Here is a 23788-nt window from a genome sequence, read left to right as displayed (position 1 = left end):
ACTCTTCACCTCCAGTTCAAGTAACCTGTGGCTAAGTTCTCTTGCATGTATCATGTCTGTGAAAAATCAATGAGCGTCATTTTAACAGGAAATCAGAGGGACACTGATATCTCCAAGAGACAATCTCTGCCACCAGAGTTTGGGGTTGGAGCCACCATTTCCCCCTCCCCTCCATGCACAGTTTAGGCAGATGGCATCCACTTACACAAACATATCTGGCCACAGCAAAGGAGAACATAAATGAGTATAGTTAGAGAAAAGAAACCACAAATGCTTTTCAGTTTTATTCTTACTGGGAGGGTAGTGGAATCCTGACATGGTCCTTCACATCATCCAATGAAAACTGACAGGGACTTTTTCAAGGCTCCTAGTTCACCTAGCAGTTTATGGGACTAAATCCTGGAGTAATGTTGGCTTGGCTGTAGTGCTTTGTCAGCCTGCAGACATGGCATTCCCAATTCCAGATAGTTTTGCTGGGTCAAGACTAAAGTAATCAGTACTAACAGAAAGGGAAAGTAATCAGATGTGAAACACAGACCATATGATGAGTGATGTGTCAGGCTGGTACTACACAATATTTGTACAGACCAGTCAGAAATGGGTATTACAAACAGAGCTGGAATATAGTAATAGTTAAAAACATAATCAAGTGCTTTTGATGGATTTCCCAGAAAAAAGTCTCTTCAGAAAAAATAATGTAACAGCTTCAAAAAACAACAGCAGCAGCAACAACAAAACAAACAAACAAACAAACAAATAGATGTATCTAGTGACCTTTAAATCAGCTTTTCCATTGGATAAATACATTTGAAACAGTTGTACAGTTCACAGTGGCATAAAGTTCTCTGATTGCTTGAGTGCTTGAAAATATCTCATCAGTAAAAAAATACCAGAGCTGGGGGAGGAAAACCCTCTCTCTGAATTCTGTACATGGGTAAATGCACAGGTTTTGGCAGGCATCAGGTCATTGGATCCATGGGAAACTGGCAGCATCACAGGACTGCAGATCACAAGTCAGGGGATGGAGGATAAGAAGAACAGTAAGGCCCATTTTCCTGCAATGAGAACAGAATAAGCAATGGAACAGAAGTCTTCTCCGACACATCTCGGTGCAAAGACAGTGCCACAGAGGCAGAAATAATTAGGCATTCTGGCTTTGTCTTCCATGAGTACAGTGAGTGCCACAGCTCACCCAGCAGAGGAGTGTGCTAGTAAACAGGCAAACACAGGCCTTGGTTTTGCTTGTGTTTTAAGCAGAAAGTACAAGTTAAACTTTTGCCATTAAGCCAAAGCTGTGACACCAGGAAGCCACAAATGTTGGCATAACCAGTGACTGAGACAAAGCTACTAATGCAGGCAGACACACAGCTCTGACTGCTACGTTGAAGTTACATCACATAGTCTTTGGAATGATTTTGCCAATGCAAGCCATATTCATGTCACTATTTGATGAGAAACCTGTGGTGCAGAAGGGAGGAGGAAGAGGGTCCTATACACAAAGGCAGGACACCTTTCTACTGTTCCATTTTTGCCTGCTGTTTTGTTGTTTGGGGTTTTTTTACCTTTTCACATGCTTGTTAGTATGTGGAGCAAGGAAAATGAAATGCTACTATTTCTTTTTTCCAGTCAGTGTAAGGTGTTACAGCAGCTAGCACAAATTTTATCTTGTCCACAGGCTGTTATTGTGTTATGTTACAGCTCTTGGCTGAAGAAAGGTAAGCTACCTTTTATGCACATAGGAGACTGATCTAATGGGAAAGTAGCCTCCTTCTTAGCTAAGCCCTCTGCTTGGGCTGATGTAGACCAAAAAAATCAGAGAATCATTACTCATAGAACAACACAGACTCTCCAGAAAACCCTTCCCTCTTCCTTCTCCCCATTCTTAAGATGTGGAAGTCAGTCCCCTTAAAGCTCTTGCAGAGCTGAATGGGAGCAGCACAAGAACTGCTCTTAGGGCAGAGACTCATGGTGGCCACAGGCAGGCACTTACCCTGGCGTCATACTCGAGGACGAAAGGGGGAAGATCAATCTGTTCTGGGGGTATGGCTGTGAACAACTGCTGAAGGCTTTCCACATAGTGGATTTTGTCCTTTAGCCCTGAGACTGTAAAGGTTGTGAAAAACCATGCTGAGACCTGAAAATAAAACCCCACAAAAACCAATTAACAAGATGCTGCTTCAAAACCTTCAAGTTCAGTGCAATACTCCACAGTGAAACAGGCTTGAGTTGAACTTGAAACACTAAAATCATTGCCATAACACAAGGTCAGGAAATATGCACCACCAACTGTTAGCAAGCAGTGTCTTGAGAGCTTCAAGCTAGTGTTTTCTGACTCTATGCTCACTCCTCCCCCAATGCCAGCCTAAGGTCCCTTTCTACAGTCCAAGAGTGACAGCTGTTCTGCTGTTTCTCCTCAAAACACCATCAGTAGAGCGGCATGTTTTCACTCCAGGCTTAGCCAGTACAAAAATTACCTATTTGACTCTGTCAGAAGCATTTTCAACCCTTTACATTGAAGTTTTCTCTTGAAAGAAATGCCAGTTAGAGTGAGAGAAAGGGAGACTTTTCAAAGATTTTACTAAAATCTCCCTTCTGCTTTGGTTTGTCTGAGTGACCTCTTGTTTTACCAACTTTCTTATCAAAGCCTTATTAATTTAACTCTACAAGAATGAGCCTATTAACTTATTCTACAAGATTTTACTTTAAATATTCACATCCCTGTCTGTTTCGGGTACAAACAAGACACAGAATTTTTGTTTTTGAAGACCAGTAAGACAGCAATCTAATCCTGCTTAGATCGACTGCACAAGCTTTACCTTTTCAATCCACCTTCTCCAAAATTAAGTACTGTATTATTTATTGTTTATTTTCTATTCTTTTCCCAGAAAGAAGGAAAAGAAAAAAATCTGTTCTACAGGTCACAAATGCTCACAGTAGGGATCAATCACATGGTCCTGAGAAACCAGCTCTTGCTGACTCTTCTTCAGCCAGGGGTCAGAGCACATGACCTCCACAGTCCTTTACAACCTTGACCATTCTGTTTGATAATTTTGCTTTGACTGCAGGAAGTTAACAGAAAAGAAGCAACACTGCAAGAAAAGCCTTGAGGAAAGCAAGAGTTTCAAATAATCTTGAAGATTAAATCTATAAAAATTATCTGCCTGAATACATTAAAGAAAAAAGTCAATTTCTAAAACCTGTCCTGGAATAACTGTGCTGCCTCCTCAAAACAGCTTATTTTAATGAGAGAGGAACAATGAAAAAGAGAAAAGAAGGTAGAGAACATGACAGAACATTTGAAATCAGTTCATTATTTTGAGGGCAGAATCAGATTCATGTTAGCAGAAAGCAAGGAGACAGATTTTACTGGCAACCATTATTCATTATATTGTTCTAACAAGACCTCTTATGAGTGACACTAAATGACAGTTTAATGAGTGAAAAATACCTTCTCAATCTTGCACCGAAGTATCATGGATTTCAAGGTGTGTTATGAATGACAATTATTAAACATAATTGCTATAGTTGTTCAATGTAAAAAAGCCTAATAGGGGATATTTTTGCAGCCATCACAAAAACTGCTCTTGGGAAAAGTGTTTTTTCTTTTTCCCCTCCTTCATCTCACTATACAAGCCACTGTAGCTTGGCATCTTACCCAGGAACACAGAGAGAAGGGAGGAGAGCAGAAATGTTTCTGGAGAATTTTCCTATTACTTCTGTTCTTGATAATCACAGGTTATAGAAACAGTAATACAAGAGCAGCTATTTTCTTATTGGTAACAGGACATGGAACTTTAAATTAAATCAAATCTCTGTTAATGCACTGAAAGTAAAGTAAGTTATACCAGAGCAGCCAAAGAAAGTTAAAAATCTAGACATCTGCTGAAGTTTCCCTTCATTTTTCTTGTCCTGATATTCTGAATCTAAATAAATGGCTGTAAAAGTCACTCTGCCAAGCTATAAACCCACAGTTAAATGTATGATATGTCTCCCACAAAAAACCAGCAACACAGATTAGCTGTGCCACTAATCTCTTAATTTGGGCATACCTCAAAGAGAAATTTAATAAAATCTGGGAAATTTTATTCCAGTTGGAAGGATCTTGAGTAGAACACAACCAAGTGATTTGCAACAATCTTTCCACTGCCATCTGATCTCTAGAAACTGCTTTTAGGATCATTATAGAAAAACAAACCAAAAATTGTTCATGATAAATACAAAGAGTATCATGATTATGAATATCTAATTCGAGTCTTTGGGAATGTTTCAGCTTTGAAACATTCTTGATTCACAGCCAGTTAATGAAAACAGAATTACTCTGGGTGAGACTGTTTCAGATCCAGCCATTTATAGTTCTGAAAGAGTTTATTTGGAGAGCTCTCAGAAGAAGGGAGCTAAGAGGATTCAAATAAAAATGCCTCCAAAAGCCCTTAATTTATCTATCAGCAGCTTTATCAAAAACAAGCAGGAGGAACTTTGCATGCAAGAGTACAAAGGAACTGATGGCACTTCATGGGTACCTTGATGTGAGGCCTGGCAGCGAAGTGCTCATGCAGCAAGAGCCACTCCAACCTACAAAACTGTTGAGATCTACACTATGATTTCATGACAAGAACAGCTCCATTTCACAGATCACAAGAATATTCAAGGCATGAGGAGAGGCAGGAGCACTGTACAAAAATGTGTGCACGGTGGCTCACCCTGCTTCAGTTACTCTGTGCTTTAGGATAACTGCTGAACCTTCCCCCCTGCACACCAAACTCCATGTTTTCTAGACAGGGAATTACCCTCAGAAAACAGTTTAGAGCAGTTTCATACCTAGAAATTGAACTAAGAATCATTGTTGGAACCATAAAGTACATGGAGAGCTATTCTGGTTTTCTAAGGACATATGATTTCCCAAAAGACCTGATGAAAAGCCTCTTGATCCCTTTTAGCCCATAAAAAAGCAGAAGTGATTCTATGAGATGGCAGCCATCCACCATGCCAGGATTCAATCCTGCTGTGAAAGGGATAATTTATACAAGACATTTAAGATCTGTGCATGAAAGTGATGTCTTTGGGAAGTCACATGAATGCACAGGCCTTCCTCCTGAATTTGAGGCATGGGGACATGAGCCCTGAAAGAGCCAAAAAAAGGAGGGGAGAAAAAAAATCATTCTCTGTTAGCAGCCATCTTCACCATGCTTTCTGCTGCATATTCCCCATCATGTTTCATAAGCTGATAGTCCATGAAACAGTCAGAAGCAATCCCGCTTGCCTTCTAGTTATAGAAAAGATTGGCAGAAAGACATGGATATAAACATTCTCTTTTGCCTCCAGCTGTGCTGCCAGAATAGGATACAAACCAATACTATTTCCAGCAAGTTAGAGAACTCTGTGTCTCTCACCCTCCCTGCTTCCCACCAACCATCTGCTTCGCCTCAACAGATCTGTTGAGTCCCACTGCAGTTTCCAAAGGGACAGACAAGATGGCAACAGACACCAGTGAGGATGAGTTGTCATCCTCCAACAACAGCAACAAAGTTTATAAAAGATGTATCTCAACCAAATAGAAATGTATGGGAAGAGAGGAGGGGGGTGAAGTGCTGCTGATAATCTAAAACACTAGCACTTCCTAGCTTCAGCTTTTCCACTCAACTTTGTGACCTTAGAACTGTTCTATGCCAGCTCCTACATTTTTATGAGCATCAGAGCTGGAAGATCTAATTCTAGGACACAGACCTCTGATCTGTACCCTGTGGGAGTAACTAATAACCTTACAGAAACTGGAAGCTATGCTGTTGGGAATCCTCAGTCTTATCTCCATAAAAACAAGGAAGCTCCAAGTCTCATAGTGTCCCAGCTGTGCACAGGCAAAGAAAGGACTCTATGGAAATTTAGCAGTCAAAGAAATTCTTGAAACAAGAAATTCTTGAAGAAGAAATGTTGCTGAACATGTGCAAACAGATGTGTTTTTCCAGGCATATAATTTTCTCAAATTTGATTAATGTCAGCAAAAAGCAGAATAAACACAGAGGTTAATCTGATGTGGACATGGAGGATCAGATTTCTGTTTTAACTGGACAAAAAAAGAATTCTAGGAAGGGCTGCTGCTGCCACTTAGTTCATCTGAAGTACTCACACTGCTGCAATAGGAGTAGTGGATGTGAAGTTCAGAAGGGAACCAGCTCCATCTTCTGTTGCCCCACACAGATCCCAGCCAAAGGTAACAATTTAGGGCATGACAAGTTCAGGTTTTCTGTCTCCTGATGGATTAGCAGGATTTTTTTCTGCACTCCATCAAAGGCATTCTTCCCATCTTCCTTTGCTGCTCTCCACTCTAACCCTGACTAATCTCACTGCTGCCTGAGGCTGCTCTCTGCCCTTCCCAGGGCAGCTCTGAGGTGACACACAGGACACACGTGATACCTCTTGTGGTAAAAGAAAAGGTGAAACATCCAGGAGATGAAATACACAAAAAACCCCTCCCTGAGTGTTTGGTCATGGTGGTTCATCCCCCTGCCAGCCAGCCAGCAGGAAAAATGACAAGATGTTTCCCTTTGAAAGAAATATGATTAAAAGCTTCCACCTCTCTCTGGTAAGAGCACACTAAAATCAGGCCACAGACAGCATGCACTGCATTGGGGTTCAGCTTATCACAAAGGCTGGAAGATTGCAGCTAGATCAAAGATGGCATGAATTTCAAGTTCTAACTGTGAGTCCAGAAGATACTGCCTAATTTTGGGAATCTTCTAGTGTCTCCAAGTTTTTCATGCTACAGGCTTATGTGCTACCCTGCCAACACAAAAGATACACTTTTCTAAGATTCACCTTACCTTTGAACGAAATGTTGGGTGGACAAAATACAATGCCTTCAAGTTCCTCTTGTACCTGGTTTAGAGAAATAAAAAAAATATTTAAAAGTGAATTCCAGCTAAGGTCACCTACACAAGCAAACTGTCAAAAGAGACCATTTTTCTTAAGTGCAATGTAATTTTACAAAGTTAGATCTAATGTAAGGGCAGACATCAAAAAGTAAATGTAAAGAGAAAAAAAAATAAAAAATAAAAGGCAGCATGGTTATTTTACAGTTAAAGACATCACAGCCTTCAGTCTTTCAAGTAGGAAGTGGAAGAAAATTAAGGACAAATTATGATTGCCACTGTTATCCAAACCCCTCCTCTTATAACCAGCAACATAGTTTAACAAAGACAGGCTCCAAAAGCTCCAGCTCTGGATTGTGACAGACAAGACAACCAGAGTGCCTCCCTAACAGCTCCAGAGGACAGAACTTCTGGTGGAAAAGATGGACTTGAGAAGGAAAGAAAAAACCCTCTCCTCCTTGCATTTCATAGTTATTTAGGTCTTTGTCCCATCCAAACTCTCTCAGAAATAAATGGGAAACCAGATACAGGGAATAACAAATATTTGCATAGCACAGAGGAAGACCAGAACATGTTCTTTTCCTATTGACACTCACTTGGCATCAACAACATCATAGAGTTTCTTCAGGAAGTTAGAGTCTAGCTGATTGTAATCATTTGTGAGCGTATGGAAGTACACCAGGACATATTCCTTCACTGCAATATGATCCATGACGTGGATGAAATACAGAAGAGCCTGAGGCAGAAAGAAACGAAATTTATATTTGCAACAAACTCTTTCACAGTTGCATTACATCTTAATACTTTTCCCTTATTTCATCTTAAAATCAGGAATCATGAGGCTGGATAGCATTACATTTCTGCTACAGAAGCAAGGCTAACCTTCCAAGTCTTCAACTGTAATAACTTGGAAGTCTTTTGTCTATCTGACCTCACAGATGGAGATATGCTCTTGGTGTTTCCCTGAAAAACTACATTTAACTCATTATGTTTCACTCCTCACATCTTGGCACTTACAGAAGCATGGCAACTTTCCTTCATCTTGAGAAGAAAAAGGAGTCCACACTAACCTGTATTTTTTCTAAAAAGGGCCTCATTGAAAAGCATCACCCCAATGCACACATAGCTCTGTAAGGGCATACATTTTCATCTGCCTATAAAACTACTTTCTAGTTGACATCTTAGGTCTTCTTCAAATGATGTTTCTAGTATTAACACTGAATTATCCTTATAATCAGACTTTTCCATCCAAAACATTCATATATAACATACACAACTCTAATTTTACACGTCTTACCTTTTCCATGTCTATCAATGTTACGGGGATATTCCTTCCAACCACCACCATCACAGTGCGGCCACAGTTATCCACACCTACATAAGAAAGAAAGATGTCTCAACTTCTCTCAGTCATGCCAGGTTTTGTAGCTGGGCCCTTTCAAAGTGGGGAGAAACAGCCTCAGCTTAGAACTTTTGCAATGCATCTTGTTTCCAGCAGAGGAAATATGCATAGTTATTGCTCTCACTATACGAGTATCTATTCTGATAAGAAACCCCATGTATCACATCAGAGAAACTTAAGGACTACAATTTTATGTTGCCTGTGTACTTCATATTTAGCTAAATATCAAATAATAACATGGGTTTTATTTAATAAAACCCCTTCACTTGCAATTCTACCACCAAAGCAAAATTCTTCCTAGAAACCAAGCTCTGAACTCCAGTGCACAGATTCCCAGAGCATGCCTCATGGACCTCCTGCAGCCCACGGAGTCTTGTCTAAGGCAAAGCAAAGAATTGAAATTTGCAGCTACTGAGTAGAAGGTATCACACAACCTTGGTATTTACACAAAGATCAAGGTGAGCTCCGGATTTTCATGAGGCCTAAGAGATCGGCCAAAGTGCTGAACAGATTTTCTTTCCAGAAACACAGCTATGATTTCAGCATGACCTATTGTATATGCAAGTCCAAAGAAAGCATTTTTACTTCAAGACAACATAGATCAGTCATCAGTACCATGAACTTACCTGTCTGGTATAAAGCTTTAAGAGAAGCAATGTCAGAGAGGTCTTCAGCTCTTGCCTGACACAGCCAACGATTATAACTAGAAAGTCAAAAACACCTGGTCAGATCTAATCCCCCTTTGGATGAGCACTATAAGCCTGGAGAGGTATATGGGAAGGGAAGGACAAAACAAGCTTTTTCTGACTGAGCCCTATCTGATGTTGCTGTTTTCTGACCTATGGAGCAACTGTCAAGTTTTTAAAGAAAGAAGTGTTAAAAAATAAAATTTAGTGTCTTAGCGACACACCTAATAATTTTCACTCAGATAATTAATACATATTAATATGTATCAACTATTAACTACAGCGGCATTGCATTTGGGCTGAGAAGATCTCAGAGGTTTTTCCATTTAAATATGTCAGTGTTTAAAAGACAGGAAAAAAAGAAAATTTCCTTTAAAAGCCTAGCTGTCAAACACAACTATGCAGCAACCAGTTTCATGAACTTAGTGCCTCATCTGACAAAACAAGCAAACACTGAGCCTTCAGAGGTGGCCAGCATGGAATTACCTTCTAAAGAAGTGATGATGCACGTTAGGGTTACCAGGGCACGGAGGGGGAGAAAGCCTGAGCCTTCTTTTATTTATCAAATGGAAGAAAAGTGTTTTGCTATCTCTGCAGAGCCTCAGGAACAAGTGGGCAGTATCAAAAGCAGGGGATCCCACGACAAAAAGTAGCGACAAAACAGTGACATCTTGTGGCAAATAGGTAAGGCAGCTGGCTGGATGCATTGAGTGTGCTAAAGGGTTCATCACAAGCTTCCCTTTTTCTCCTACGGTCCCATCCCTTCTTCCTTCAGGCCAAAGAGACTACTACATCAATCCAGGGTGACACCAGGCTTTACCTGTATTTGCTAGCTGGAAGATGAGGCTTTACAGATAACAAAACCATCATTCATAAGGGTTGGTCCTAACCAATACAAATACTTTCACAAACAAGCAAATTCTCACTTCCTCTGATGCTGTTTCTGCAGTGCTGCCTCTGACAACTGTCCCTGAAGGATGAGGCGTCTCTGTTTATCAACGTCTCCCTCCATGCGGGCAAAAGCATGGGACCCAATGAAAGACAAATCCGCCTCCAGACCTTCTTCATCTGAAGCATCTGCAGTACAAACAAAGATGGTATAAAATGTTTGGGCTGTGTACAGGACAGCAATGCTGCTGTGGTACATTTCCCAGTGAAACAACAGAGTCATTATGCTACAGACTAGCACAAGACCCGTGAGGTACCATGATGAGGCTCTGATACCTCACCAGTACCACTGGCAGATCACAGCATGTGATTGAGAACCACTCCCTTAAAATGTTGGTTTGCCTGGAAACTAACTGGGAAGTCCTAATCATCAGCTCATAAAGGGTTTAGTCTCCCAAAAAACAAGTTCTGGAGAGACTGACTTCAGCTTTACAGTCATCCTACTTGTCAAAAGGGGAAAAATTGGCATGCAGAGGCACAGATGCTGCAGCTTTATTCAATTTAGAAGCTGTACTGTATGTAGAAAGGGCTCACCTCTTGCATCACTGACACTTCCTGAACAAATGCTGTAGTGATCTGAGTGTAGCTCTTTTTATAGTATTGTTTACAGCACGTCTGGGTGATGAAATAGAAGAGCACAGGCTCACTTGCTGGTGACAATACCAGAATGCTCCACTGAATTGATGTTATCCAGGCATGTTGCTAAGACTTATAGCACTGTCTCTCTGGGCAATCTGGACAGGAACCTAGTTTCCCCTTTTAGCATGACATGCTATAGTAGCATTGGAACAAGAATGCAGGATTCCACTATACAAATTCACTCTTACCTATGCAAATCCAGTAATTTCACAAATTATTAGCTAGAGATTGAATACCTCACACTGATCAGCCACAGCAGCAAATATCAAATATTCAGCCTTATCCCAACTGGCTATGCAAAAGCAGAAAACTGAAATTAATTCCAAGTTATCTGCTTTGAATGATTTAAGGCTGTAAAACTTGCACATCGCTGCTTAACAAGCAAAGCAGAATGTGTCTGCTGTGTCTGTTAATATATTAAATTGTTTTGCTACATGTATCTCACTTCCATCCTGACATCTACCACTGACCTTTGATAGCCACCTCCAAACACTGATTTCTGGGTTCCCCTAGTTATTTTATATATTTTAGGGAGTTTCTGCTAATTTTCACTGCCCATCTACTATTTGGATGCACTGTATCCCTGCTGTACCAATAGAATTGTATTATTTGGGACAACATTTGCTAATATGTAAACAACACTTTGCTAGTACACAAGACAGACCATTAACCATAATACCTTTTTCAATTAGGGGCAGTACAAGCTTCTGCATAAACACTTTCAAAGATCCTAATCACTTTGGGGGAAAAAATTACAAAGGGAACAAACTACAAACCTCTTCCACCAAGTAAAAGACAGAGCAGCTCTACTGCAGTTACTGCCGAGGAACACAAGAAGCCAATGAGGCAGCTTGAGAACTGGAATCATTATAACCTGACTTAGGTGAATTGAGGTAGGAAAACATCTCTCTCCTTCCTTCTCTGTTTTTCCCACTGACTTTCTCACAGAGAGATACTTATTCCCAAGTCCAGCTCCAAACTCACCATCCGGAACGCCTGGCTTTTCAGTAATCCTGATCTGCCGCTCTGGTACTACCGGCTCCCCCTCCGCATTGCCAATATCTGCAGGGAGGTAAGGCAAGGATTGGACCTCTTCTTCCAACGATCTCGGAAAATACAGAGGCAGCAACTTCTGGTAAGTGGCCTACAAATAAGAAAAATGCGTGAAGGGTCTATCACGCATCCGTGCTCTTTGCTTAAACTGCGTCTCCCTTTGCAGCAGGGAACTTCTCAGCAGTTTGGAGGAAAAGTACTGCCTCCCCCTTTGGGCTGTGAGCTGGGAATACTTTATCAAGTAACCTTGATAAAGGTTAACTTTTTTGGGGGGGGTTTTGCTGCATGGAAAATGGCTTTGAGAGGACTTTGCTAAAAACTGCATGAACTCAGGTAGATTGCAGATACCTCAGCTTTGTAATGAAGTTAAAATATGCACAGACAACAGATTTCAGCAAATGTTGCTTATGTTAAAATGCACACTACACAGATCACCTTTAGTGATCTGCATGGGGAAAAAAGAAAAAGCACCAATGAAACAAGAAAATCCCTCCCCACATGAAGGAAAATAGTGAAAATCTCTACAGAATATATTACTTCATGGGTTCTCTCCAGCTGATTAGCAGTTCTATGAACCCCCCAAAATTAGTGATTTTCCTTATCCATATGCCAGAAAACCTGAACAGTGTGGGTGTTCTGCACAGGAACAAATTTTATGTACAAGGAAAGTCAATATTCAAACTACCTGCATCTCTCAGAACACAGATCAGTAAATGTCAAGTTTTTCATTCCAACAAGCCAGCAAGCAGTGTTTCAGATCTTTGTAGGTGATCATTTGGAATGCTGAACTGGCCCTCTTCAAGCACATCTTTGTGTATGGAGGAAACTTTTGTGTGAAGAATTTCCTTTCTGGCTAACAGACAGCATCCAGCACAACTGCATGCTATCACCTCCCCTACTGCTCCCTGTCCACAGCTCAGCAACACAGAAGCCAGAAGCAGAAAGATTCTCAAAGTGTCTATAGTGACTGCTAAGAGCATGAACAGTTCTGGAAAAGAGGCTGTGCTAAGAGGGAGACAGAAGGATGCTGCAAGACCAGAAGTCTGTGATCTGGAAGGAAAATTCAAATCCAGTTTTACTGCTGCAGGGAAGATCAGTCATGCCCAGGAATTTTGGTGGAATGAATGCCAAGAAGATACCTCTTCAAGCTCAGAGACAGCAAACACCACCTTCTCCAGAGTCTCTCCATGAACCTCCAGAAACCTCCTAACTGTGCCTGCAAGGAAGCAGATAAAATGTAGTTAGCAAAACAGAAGGAGAAATAGATACACACAGCTAAAAGTGAAGAACTCAGAATGCAGAAGGGAGATACATCTCTCCTCATACTAAACAGCTCCACAGCCTGTAGGCAAGTGTGGATTAAGTAGTGGTTTAACACACCAAATGGGTTGCTGGGCATATTGGAAGTTCCATCTCCACTCTCTCCTGATGCTGACTTTAGAGAGAGAGACAAATAGAGAATAAATCCCTCTGATTTTAGCTTACTAGGCATTCCTTAGACTGTGAAATGTGATTCAATGGCCCTGAAAAATCAAACCAAATCCTTCCTTTTGAGAGTCCTGTGCAAACTGCTAAAACCAGACATTCTTAGAACAAGTCACTGTGCCCTAAGTTATCAGCAAAGTAAAATATAAGGAAGCTACAGCAGCTGGTTAAAGGCAGGCTCAGCAACACAAAATCTCTGGGGTCAGCTGTGCCAAAGAGGCCTATAAAAATTCTATTTGTAAATCATGAGAGAAAGTGTCCAAACAAATTGGTTGGTACGGGAGTATTTTATCAAGTAGCACACAGACCTACAGAGACAACAGAGGACAGCAATTAAAGAAGTTATCTACAGAGAATACTTTTGTGGGAGTTCAAGAAACAGCAGAGGGAAAAAAGGAGCTGTTTTCAAATACTTCCTGTGTATTACTGTACACAAATTCCTGTGTAATCATGTTGACCTGTGACATTACCTTACACAACAAATGCAGTTGTGCAGTTCCACAGCAAACAGTTCTGAATGTATGTGAACATGTGAAAAAGCCAGAAGAGATGGGGGAAAGTAGGAAGTATAAGTGTATATAGAAGAATATACAATAATCTTGTTTGAGCATTTTTCTGTATTTTATTTTTCAGCCTAGGATGTTTTCTGATTTTTTTTCAGTGGTCTTCATTTTTTCTTTAATATAGTTTCCTCTCGAGCACAAGGAAATTTGAAAACTTTTAGCAATGCTCTTTAGTAAGAATTTCCATAAAACAAATAACAAGCGTAAGAACCATTTCCCCTTGTTTGTTCTGAACTGGCATGGTTTGATGGTTCTTATTCTGGGAGACAGAGAACAGATACCTTTTCACCATTCACCATTTCCATGCCAATGATGAATTTATAGACATCTATCACACTCCCCTCAAGTCAGGTATACTCCAATCTGAAAAAGTCTTGAGTCTCATTTCACTATTTCTTGCCTTTTTCTATTCTTGTTGACCTTCTCAACTTCTCTGTCTACTATATTCTTTTTGAATGTGCAGCTTTAAAGGGTGAACAAAACACTGATTTATTACATAACATTCTTAATTTTGTTGTGTCTTACTCAGCTTGCTGTTTTGAGCTCCTCTGAGCTGTTGTTTTCATGGAACTATTATCACTTGAATGTTTTGCTGCCTATTATCAGCCCATCATTGTGCATGTGAAGGCAGAAGCCTGTAGGAGTGGGTCAGTGGGGGAAGGATATCACTTTACATTTGGATGTGCTGAAGACACTAAAACAGCAGATGAAATTCACTGTTGCTCAAGTCTGCCTACAAGTATTCAACAGTAAAGCCTCATCCTAGCTACTCTGAACAAATTTTTATTATCAGCAAACTCTCTCACCTCACTTTTAGCATTTTTTCCAGGCTATAAATTAATACATTGAAGAATGCAAGTTCCAGCACAGATTCCCATGGATCTGTGCTGATGAGATCTCATAGATCTTTACTGAGAGAAAGGATAATTTTATCTTCCATTTTCTGATCAACCAAGCCTTACATTTTTACAGGCTCTAATGAACCCCTAAAAAAATGTTTCCCCATTTCAAGAGCAATCTGCCAGAGGTAAGAGACCTGCTGAGTGCTGCCATCCAGTTGATGCTGTTTTCCAACACACTTACGCAGGGCTATGTGGGTTGCATCCTCCAAGGGGTAGCATCTTTTCAGAGTGTTAATGACGCAAAAGCCTACGGAGCACATTGCCTGTTCCCTGGAATCCAGAAAAAGAGAAACAAATGAATAGAGAGCCAGGTGCTAACAAATGTCTGTCAGGACAGGGAGTACCATTAATTTCTTCCCTGGCTCTAAGCAGAAGTAATCCTCTTTCAGGTTTTTGCAGGAGGATTCTTCCCTGGCAAGATGCACACACCCTCATTAAGCAGAGAAGGAAAGAACCATTAATTATTCCCCACTGCTTCCTCTGGTGCTTGTTTTCAGATTTGTCCTTCTACCTCAGCTACATTGTTCCTACAGTTCCTCACATCCTCAATGAAGTTCTTATCACTCAAACTCCCTCCAATCCTTGCTCAAAATACTTTTGTTCCTGTTTAGGACTGACAGTAAGGAGAAGGAGGGAAAAAAGAAGGTGCTCTTCAAAGCATACACGCTCCTATTTCTTCACCTGACCAATGATTTTGTTTTGTTAGAGATCTGGACACAGGCCAAGGTGGCTTACTCCATCTTAGGTATGATTAAACAACCATCAGAATGGAGTGACACATACTTTAAGACCAGTAAGATGCTTCTAGCACTGAGCCACTCTTTCAGAAGAGTAAAGCAGAGCTGTTGCCAACAGTAATCAAAGGAGTTTGAGCAAGCTCAGATACGGTAGACAATTTCACAAACATCAAAAGTTACTCTAGAAAACTGACTGAAAGACATTCAGTATGCAGAAGAATTTTAAAACAGTTTTTAACGTTTCAATCCAGGCCTGCATTTTCTTGTAACTTCTGAGGCAGAACAAAACTGGCACATGCTAAAAACGATAGCTGTAAACAGTATGAGTATGAAAAGTTACTATTGCACCATAACACTGAGTCCAACCTTGGAAGAATTATCTTCCCAACCCTAAAAGATTGTTATGTATACTTTCTGACACTGCTCTTGCTCAGGTGTATTTTGTGACTGCTACCACTACAACACTCGTCACTGGAGAAGAACAGAACACCGAAAAATAGGAAGAGAAACCCCTGTTGGTTAAAAGGAAGTAGAAAATACTGCAGATGAGAGGGGGAAAAAACTACAAACCAAGGTGCTGCAACTGTAGATTTAGAAGTAACCTTATACCCTGACTCAAAATTTTACTGGTCTGTTGTACAAAGGCAGAGAAGCCAAACATATGAACTGACACAAAGTCACATCTGCCTGTGGGTGTGTCCACGTGGCTGCAGACACACATGAAGTTGTTGCTGGAGCAAGTTTATTTAATACTTATTGCAGCACAGAACCCAAAGCAATTTCTGTTATTTCTCCTTTGAGGAACTGAATGCTGCACAGCTCTAGCTACCCCGTTTCATGATTTGAATCAGCTTAGATCTCTCTGTGCATTTTATCTACACCACAGCAGAGATAACCAGAGGCATGAAGCACACCATGAAGCCACTCCTGTTCTCATGTCCTTAACCAGACCCGGCGTACACGAGAAGACATTCAGAGAGGCAAGAGCTGTGTGCAGAGCTGAGTTTGCAGGCCAGCTGTGGCCCAGATGGCACCCCCTGTGTGAGCTGTGCTGTGCTTACTTGGCGAGCTGCAGGACGTTGCGGTAGCAGCTGTACAGGGAGCTCTCGGCCGCCGTGCGGTACCGGCTCTTGTACTTGGGGCCCACCGTGTGAATGATGAAACGCGCAGCCAGGTTAAACCCTTTCGTCAGCTTGGCCTCGCCTGTCCTGCAGCCTGGGATAAACAAAACTGAGGGTAAGTAGACATGTCATGGTGAGAAAGATAGAAGTACTACAGACCTTGTCTTCCTCCAGTCAGACAACTCCACTTCATACATAGAAGTCAGGGTTTTAGATATCAAATATTAAGGATAGCATCCGATCTCATACCAGCTGCTTAGCACCTAGTCAGGCTGAGGAGGGGAGAATTGTGCTCATCTCTCTCAATTTTAAAACTATGCATATAAGGACTATTCTAGCTATTGCTAGAATTTCTGTCTTAATCGCAGTGCTTACTATGCTACTTACAGAGCAAAGGAAGAAATGATTTAACAACATGCAGACAACAGATACACAAGTATACCATACAGCTAGCAATACAAAGTCCTTCTGAATTTAACAATTTGCTTTGGAGAGACTGCTTTGTGGATAAAATGACTACAAGTTTCCTTAATCAAACAAACCAGTCGTTGGCAAATCTATTAAAACTGAATAGATAATACACTTGTTTAATTTATGCTCCCAGAAAGAGGTAGCTTGCTTTGTTTTGCAAGTTTCTTCATGTCCACAAGGCAGACATATGATCCTCATGCAGCTCATACTCTGGACAGACTAGTTGTCTAGTCTCAAGGAGAGGAAGTTCAAGAAATATATTTAATTGTTCCATTCACAGCACCCTCCAGTTACATACTCCAGGAAAGAGATTCTGTGTTTGAAGTCTGTTTTCCCTTCAGCACATGGAAGACAAGTCTACTAAACTTCCCCTTCTTCACCTAAATCTAGGTCCACTCCAGGTCTGGACAGCTAAAGAAGTACTTCTAGTCTCTCTCTTTCCCTACCCTCAAAGACAAGTATTTTCCAACCTTCTTCCTTCTGCTTGCACAGCTCCACTTCAGCTTTCTGATCTGATTGAAAACCAGTATTTTCATTGGATTAGCTTTCAACCTGATCTTTTTATAGGTTGCTGGTCTGGTGGCCACAGGAAGAACCAGCTGCAGCCGCCCTTAAGGCAGCAGTGCTGCAGGAGCTTGGCTTAAGATGCCTATTGAACAGGGATGTTCATCTCTCCCACTCCACTACTTCCTCATAGTGCTCAGGCAAGCTAGCAGCATGCATGACAGCATACTTTATGGGAAGAGACACTCCAGGTTGAAAATCTTCCTTACCCAAAACTTAAACCATATCTTTTTCATGGCGACCCCACACTGCCTTGAAGCCAGCAGCCTGTAAAGTTTTTGATCCAATGAATCACATCATTAGTTTCTATAGACCTCCACCCTGCTTCTTCTGGCTAAATCAGAAGGAAGAAAACACCATACTAAAACTCAGTATACTCTTCTGAATTCCTCCACAGCCTCTAAGGTGGCTCAGAGAAAGCAAAGGCCTGTAGGAAAAACTTGTGAAAAAAAAAATGAAGCAAGTTTGATTGAGGTATAGTTGTGATTTCAGTGGGAAACCAATAAATTCAGATTAATAAATAAAATTCAGATTAATAAAATATTAATAAAAACAGATGTAGCATTGGTAATCTTTATACTCAATCACACTTCCCACTTCCCAATGCATTCTGCCTGGAGATGTCCATATAACTTATAAAACTAAAATGAGCAGTAGATATTACTCTTATTTTAAGATACAAGGTGAGAGGAGCTGCACAAGTCAAGGTCTGTGGCAAAACTGGGAACAAAATCAGGATCCTATTTTTTTTATCTGATAAGATCACCAGAGCTGGAAGACTTCTGCCAAAGAAGGTCTTCATTAGACTGCAACAAGTATTTGTTGATTAGCAAGCTTCTATCAATAGCACTTCATCTGTAAGCCTGCCCCTGGCTGTAGGATTTCTGCATGAATGAAAACTGATGCTGCTCCCAGGAACATAGAAGTTAGCTGAGCCTTAACGAAGGCACAGGCCTTTGAAGAGTCAGCATGTCACATGCTTTCAGATCATGATTTTTCCTGGAATCTATGAAATGTGAATGTATACCAAGCAGCAGGAATAAAGCAGGAGAAACCAAACTAGAAATGCATTTTACAGCTTTAAGAACATAGACTATGCATTTTCACTTTTTCTGCATGAACATTCTCCAATGAAAAAATGTCAAGGCTAAATGGAAAGGAGGGCTAAAAGGAAGCAGAGGTGACAAATGAATCCTAAACTGACTTCTTAACTAAGCTCTCCATCCACTTCTGCTACTGTGACAAAATACTAAGGGTGTTCAAATGCCAATTCTGTAACCCAGCCTCTCTTTCCTCCCCCACAAAACATGCCAGTAGGGTGTCAAAGAACTGATTTCCATAAAGCTCTTGGCACAAAATTAAAAGAGAAGTGTTTTCATAGGGAGTTGTGAACCTGCAGAATGCATTACAGGGAGAAGACAAGTGTTTTCACTGCGGTAGAAGATGCAAAACTACGCACAACTCAGCAGGGTAAAAGGGAATTTAAGAAGCCGAGCAAAACAACTCCCTACAGAGCTGACAGATCTCGGACTTTAGGACTCCTTGAAATGCAGTCCCTCTCTTCCCACCTCTCAGTGCACACAAGAAACCCAAGTGAATTTTAGAAGAGCTCTGGCATATATAGCAGGGTCCTAACTATTCTAGAGCGCCTATGGTATTTTAATTTCCACCCACAGCACACACTGAATTTTCGCTCTGTTATAAAATGGTTTCTCTTCCTCCTGCTTTATTTCTAGGTTACTTGAAAAGAGCAAGCTGAATCAGCAAAGGATAATTTTATAGAAACAGGATTTCTATTCAATTGTAATTTAAGCTACTGAGAGTCTATATTAGAAACATAAACTAATATAAGCTCTTCTATATCCATTTTATTACTATTTAAAGAGACCAAGCTGTAATCCAGAGTGAGCAGTACCACACAGAGACTTCAAAATTCAGTTCAGTACCGTAGTTCCCAGAGAAGTGAAATTTTATCTGTAAACCATATCAGACTTCTGTATGACCCTGGATAACTATAAACTCTTGTTCGACACACACAAAATAAGGAAACTCTTATTTCAAGTGCCTGTTAGATGAAAAAAAAAAAAGGCTGAGTATTCATCTCCCACTATCAACAATAAACTTTGTTCATAAAGACTCTAGGCAAACCTCATCCATTTCTAGAATAGCCTTACTTTAGGACTGCTCTTGTAGCTTTCCAATAAAGTCATTTGTTGTACACAAGAGACAAATAAAGCAACCAACTTAAGAAGTCATAGACTTTATTGAGACATGCAATGTTCTATCAATCCATCTATTATTATCATATCTTTCTGAAAGGCTGTGTGTATATTAATATCCTGAAAGAGGATACACAAAGTGCATGACAGAATCCACTTAGTTTCTTCAATGGTGAACTTCAATTTCTTTCCTTCATAATGTATACACACTAAACAGAATAAAATCTCAAGATGTACAAGATTGGTCCCTTGAGCAAAAACTCTGATTAAGCTAACTGCTCAAAGTGGCTTCAGATAGCAATGGGAATTATTGTATCACAAAGTAAAGGTTCATCAACTCAAATATCTGCCACAGACTTTCAATTATCTGTAACGTGAACAGCAAAAAGAGACTAGATTGGCAGGTGTTTCCCTCATTTTTTTCACATTAATGCCAGCTGTTGGGGGCTGAGGGAAGCTCTACCTTTTTCATTTGTACCCCAATCCTGATGCTTTGTACTATGCAAGGACAGGAGATCTCAGTAAGATGGAAATGTCTCCAGCCACTTACCTTTGAGCTTCTGGAGCTCATCCTTCAGGTCAGGCCCAGCATGCATGAATATACTTTCAGATACTGGGTTCTTATCCGTGAGAGTCTCATTGCTGGTGTTTACGATGGCCGTGCAGTTCAGTAACGCGACATCTCCTTTCCTGAGGAAACAGTTTATTGCAGCCTGAATGTAACACTAAGCAGGTTATTCTCAAATCAGTGCTGACAAGCAAGGAAATGCCAAGTTACAGGAAAAGCATTAACAGGGCTCCAGTGCACACACAGCGTAGTGTACCCTGACGTGCTCACCGAGCCGAATCATCCTTTGCCTCTACCTGATGAAGACAGACTGCATGCAAAATGTCACCTCCTTGAAGAGTCCCAGACTCAGCAGTAACTTACTGATATTTGTAAAAAAGGCAGTGTTGTAGTTGTATGTAGGGCAGCTCAGGAGCAAACATGCAAAGCAGCTTGTTAACCTGTGTAGCACTTCTAAAAACCCACATATTTTCTCTTGGGATAAGAGGACAGTCCTTGTGTTATATTACTTTCAAACCTTAAACAATCTTTTCAATGTACTTCTTTATTTTTGCAGACAGACTATTCAGGACACCTTACAGCTGCTGTTCCTCAGACCACTGTGGGTCTAGAGTGACGCTGCAGCTGGACACCTTTTGTTTCCAAATAGTGAACCCTCAAGTTGATCATGCTCATTCTGCTGTCCAAAGATCAGACATGCAGAAGATAAACAAGGCACAGATGCATGAGAGACAATGGCGTAGCAGAACTTTGACCTGCTTTTTGTCAGAGCAGCAGCCATCGGGGATTTTGGGATCAAAGAGCACAGGAAGGGTAATCAAGATTCCCATGCACAGGGAGAAACTAAACTAACAGTTGAAATTGCACACATTTGCCCAAACCATAATAGATGTTTAACCTTTTACTCCTCTCCTTCTTTACTCTCTGTTTTACTCTCATTCTTTACTTAAATGATTTCAGGAAATCCATGAACAGTCCCATTTCCTGCATATATTAACCAGAAAGAGGTTCAGCCTTATGTCTGAATCTGCATCCCTGAGAAATCCTGAAATCCTTCTTCCTTCACACTGATTAAGTTAAGAGTTATTCATCTAAAGAGCAGGCTCAAGTATCTGAGTTACAGGAAGGAAAAAATGGTGGAATAAGTACAGCATGCTATACTTAATCAATAGGTTTTGGAGGAAAGTCACAGAGATGAAACACAGAATGGAGGAAGGAGGTGCAGGAAGGGCCAAAAGCAAGCTACAAGAACCACAGGAAAGAAAGAAATACTGATTTAAAACAGAAAAGTGAAAGCAGAATAACACCAGTAAATACAGCAAAGAGCTAGTAGAGAGCAAACACATTTTTTAAAAATAAAAACCTCGTATCTAAGTGCCCAACTAGATTTTGATACGAAGCATACAGTATCACAGTAGGAAGTACAGCTCCAGTCTGCTGCATCAAGGACTGCCTATGAGCACAACCTGTGGTGGAGCAAAATCCCAAACTTTCAAAGTTACAGTGAACAAAAATTTCCCAGATCTGTAATGTTTGATTCAAGAAAAGAGGATTTAGAAGCTTTATCCTACAGCAGTGATCATTACATGAAGATATGGATCCTGCAGTAAATGGAGAAGTAATGACTGACACGTGAGAGCCACACTGAACTTACCACAAGATTATTTTTTCATTGATGTCTTTCCTGTATGGAAAAGGTGATCTAACATCAACTTGAGCTTTTTCAACAGGATTTTGGTGACAATCCAGCTGCTTGGCCTCATAGGCATCACTCCAACCTGGGAGACTATCAACATCCACAAACTGGGAAGGCGCACCCAAGGGATCCATGGAATGGAAACAACAACTCCTTTCCTCTGCTAACTTGTCACACTCCAATTTTCACTGGAGTCTTCCAGGTGCTTTAAAGGAAAAAAAAAGAAAAATCAAAGCAGGTCACCAGCTGTTCACTAAAAGTTATTGTGGAGCCAGATTTTTCACAAGACTGCAATGCAATAACAGCCAGCAGACAACAGAAAAACACATTTCCAACTCAAACACTCCCTCGTTTGTTACATGTATGCAATAAGGCAATGCAGATACTCACAGTGAGACAATCCTCTTTCAACAATTCAAGGTGAAAACACCTTCTCCACTAAATTGATCCAACTGACTTGCAATCTTGCATTTTGGAAATAGCAAGAACAAATTCCCAATTGCAGAGAGGAACTCAGTCTTTCTGAAAAGTGTTATTTATTTATCTAGACAAAAAGCAAATTTGTAGCAGGGAATGTATAATCTATTCTTTCAGAGATACTAGTAAATACTTATATAAAAGAGAAAAAAGACAGAGCTTCCCAAACCACAATGCCCCTAACCCCCCAAAACCTCAAACTTTACAAACCAACCAACAAAATCCCTCCCTCCCCCTGAATAATACAGCCCTTGCAGTTTACTGAATTCTGAACTGCTGCAAGCAAGATTTAGTGTCACATAGTTCTTACAGCCACGCACTCAGGGACAAAACTCTTTCACCCAAATCAGTTTTGCATGAAAGAGTAAAGCCGTAAATTTGAACACTGCCCCAGTGAATTTTAAGACTGAACTCTGCCATCTGACTGATTTTGAGATGACACTGGTTGCTAGATGAAGGCTCAAACGTGCCAATACTCACTTTTCAGCTGCCAGCAGGTAATGCTTTGGCTCTTACATTTCCAGAGTGAATACTGAATTACACTAGTGAATCAAACTAGCACAAACATACCCACGTAAGTAACTTCAGTTTGCCACATACACACCCACTACTTAACTCCTTCCACAGGTTCATAATTGATAATAATTTAAAAACGATCGCACCCACAAGGAGTAATTGTGAAACGCGACTTACTAAGTACATTCATTAGCCAGGTGAAAACAACACAACCAAACAAAACAACCGAGCATCCAAGCTCACACTGACAGATAATAAAGGCTGACACTAAGACAAAGGCAGACGTAAGACCATCTAAGTGAGGTTTTCGCTGGGAGAAAAGGCAGTGAGAGAAAAAGGCAAGGTAAGCACGGCTACACTGGCCCCAGCGAGAAGCTCGTCTACCACAGCATCTTTCCCCTGCTGAGCAGCCAAACCCAGGGCTCTGGCCACGGCAGCAAGAGGCAGGCGAAGCGCGGCGCGCACATCTCCGGACCATCTCCCCCCGATCGCTGCCGGGCCCTCCCGCCGCGGAGCGGCCCCAAGGGGCTGTCAGGAACGGGCACTGAGCGCTGCGAGCGGGGGCCGAGGCCCCAGTGCCCGGGACGCAGTGCCGTGCCCGTACCGGCAGGAGAACCTGCCTCTCCAGCATCTCCAGCCCCACGCCTCGCAGCCGGGATTCCGGCACCCCGCTCTGCCCGGCATCCAGCGGCCCCCGCCTGGCGCCCGCCCAGCCCAGAACGGGCTGTGCCCCCGGCACCGCACCGCACTCACGGGCACAGCCGCAGAGCCGCCGCCAGCCCCGCCCGGACAGAGGGTCCCGGTCGGCGCCGGTCTGGCGGCATCACCCAGGAAAGCTCCGCGTCTGCCGCGCTTCCGCTTCCCTTCCCGGGCGG

At 41.4% G+C, this 23788-nt stretch overlaps 1 protein-coding gene across 2 annotated transcripts; it reads right to left on the bottom strand.

Moving 5' to 3' along the window:
• Positions 1-250: 250 nt before the first annotated feature.
• On the bottom strand, positions 251-23775 carry GDAP2 (ganglioside induced differentiation associated protein 2). Of its 2 annotated transcripts, XM_033517203.1 has the most exons (15): positions 23667-23754; positions 22311-22464; positions 21879-22125; positions 20207-20346; positions 16343-16496; positions 14726-14814; positions 12734-12810; positions 11526-11685; positions 9881-10031; positions 8895-8971; positions 8164-8240; positions 7463-7602; positions 6819-6873; positions 1991-2134; positions 251-1055 (listed from the first exon to the last, which is right to left on the bottom strand). In XM_033517203.1, the coding sequence occupies exons 3-15, from the start codon at positions 22052-22054 to the stop codon at positions 1008-1010; spliced, it is 1488 nt and encodes a 495-aa protein (XP_033373094.1). In that variant the 5' UTR covers positions 22055-22125; positions 22311-22464; positions 23667-23754; the 3' UTR covers positions 251-1007. The 2 variants fall into 2 exon arrangements, with proteins under 2 accessions (XP_033373094.1, XP_015485471.1); XM_015629985.3 differs by lacking the exon at positions 22311-22464 and having other exon boundaries at positions 23667-23775.
• Between the last annotated feature and the right edge of the window lie 13 nt (positions 23776-23788).

Source organism: Parus major, chromosome 1 (assembly GCF_001522545.3).
Source record: "Parus major isolate Abel chromosome 1, Parus_major1.1, whole genome shotgun sequence".
NCBI lineage: Eukaryota > Metazoa > Chordata > Aves > Passeriformes > Paridae > Parus > Parus major.
This window is presented reverse-complemented; position numbering and strand designations above follow the sequence as displayed.

What these genes read in the sequence shown, in the direction of transcription:
- GDAP2 (XM_015629985.3), bottom strand. Translation starts at nt 22,054, where the DNA reads ATGGATCCCTTGGGTGCGCCTTCCCAGTTTGTGGATGTTGATAGTCTC. An exon ending in AATGAAAAAATAATCTTGTG is followed by an intron (nt 20,347 to 21,878) that starts GTAAGTTCAGTG and finishes CTGTTTCCTCAG; the next exon opens with GAAAGGAGATGTCGCGTTAC. An exon ending in CATTGATAGACATGGAAAAG is followed by an intron (nt 7,603 to 8,163) that starts GTAAGACGTGTA and finishes TTTCTGCCTCAG; the next exon opens with GCTCTTCTGTATTTCATCCA.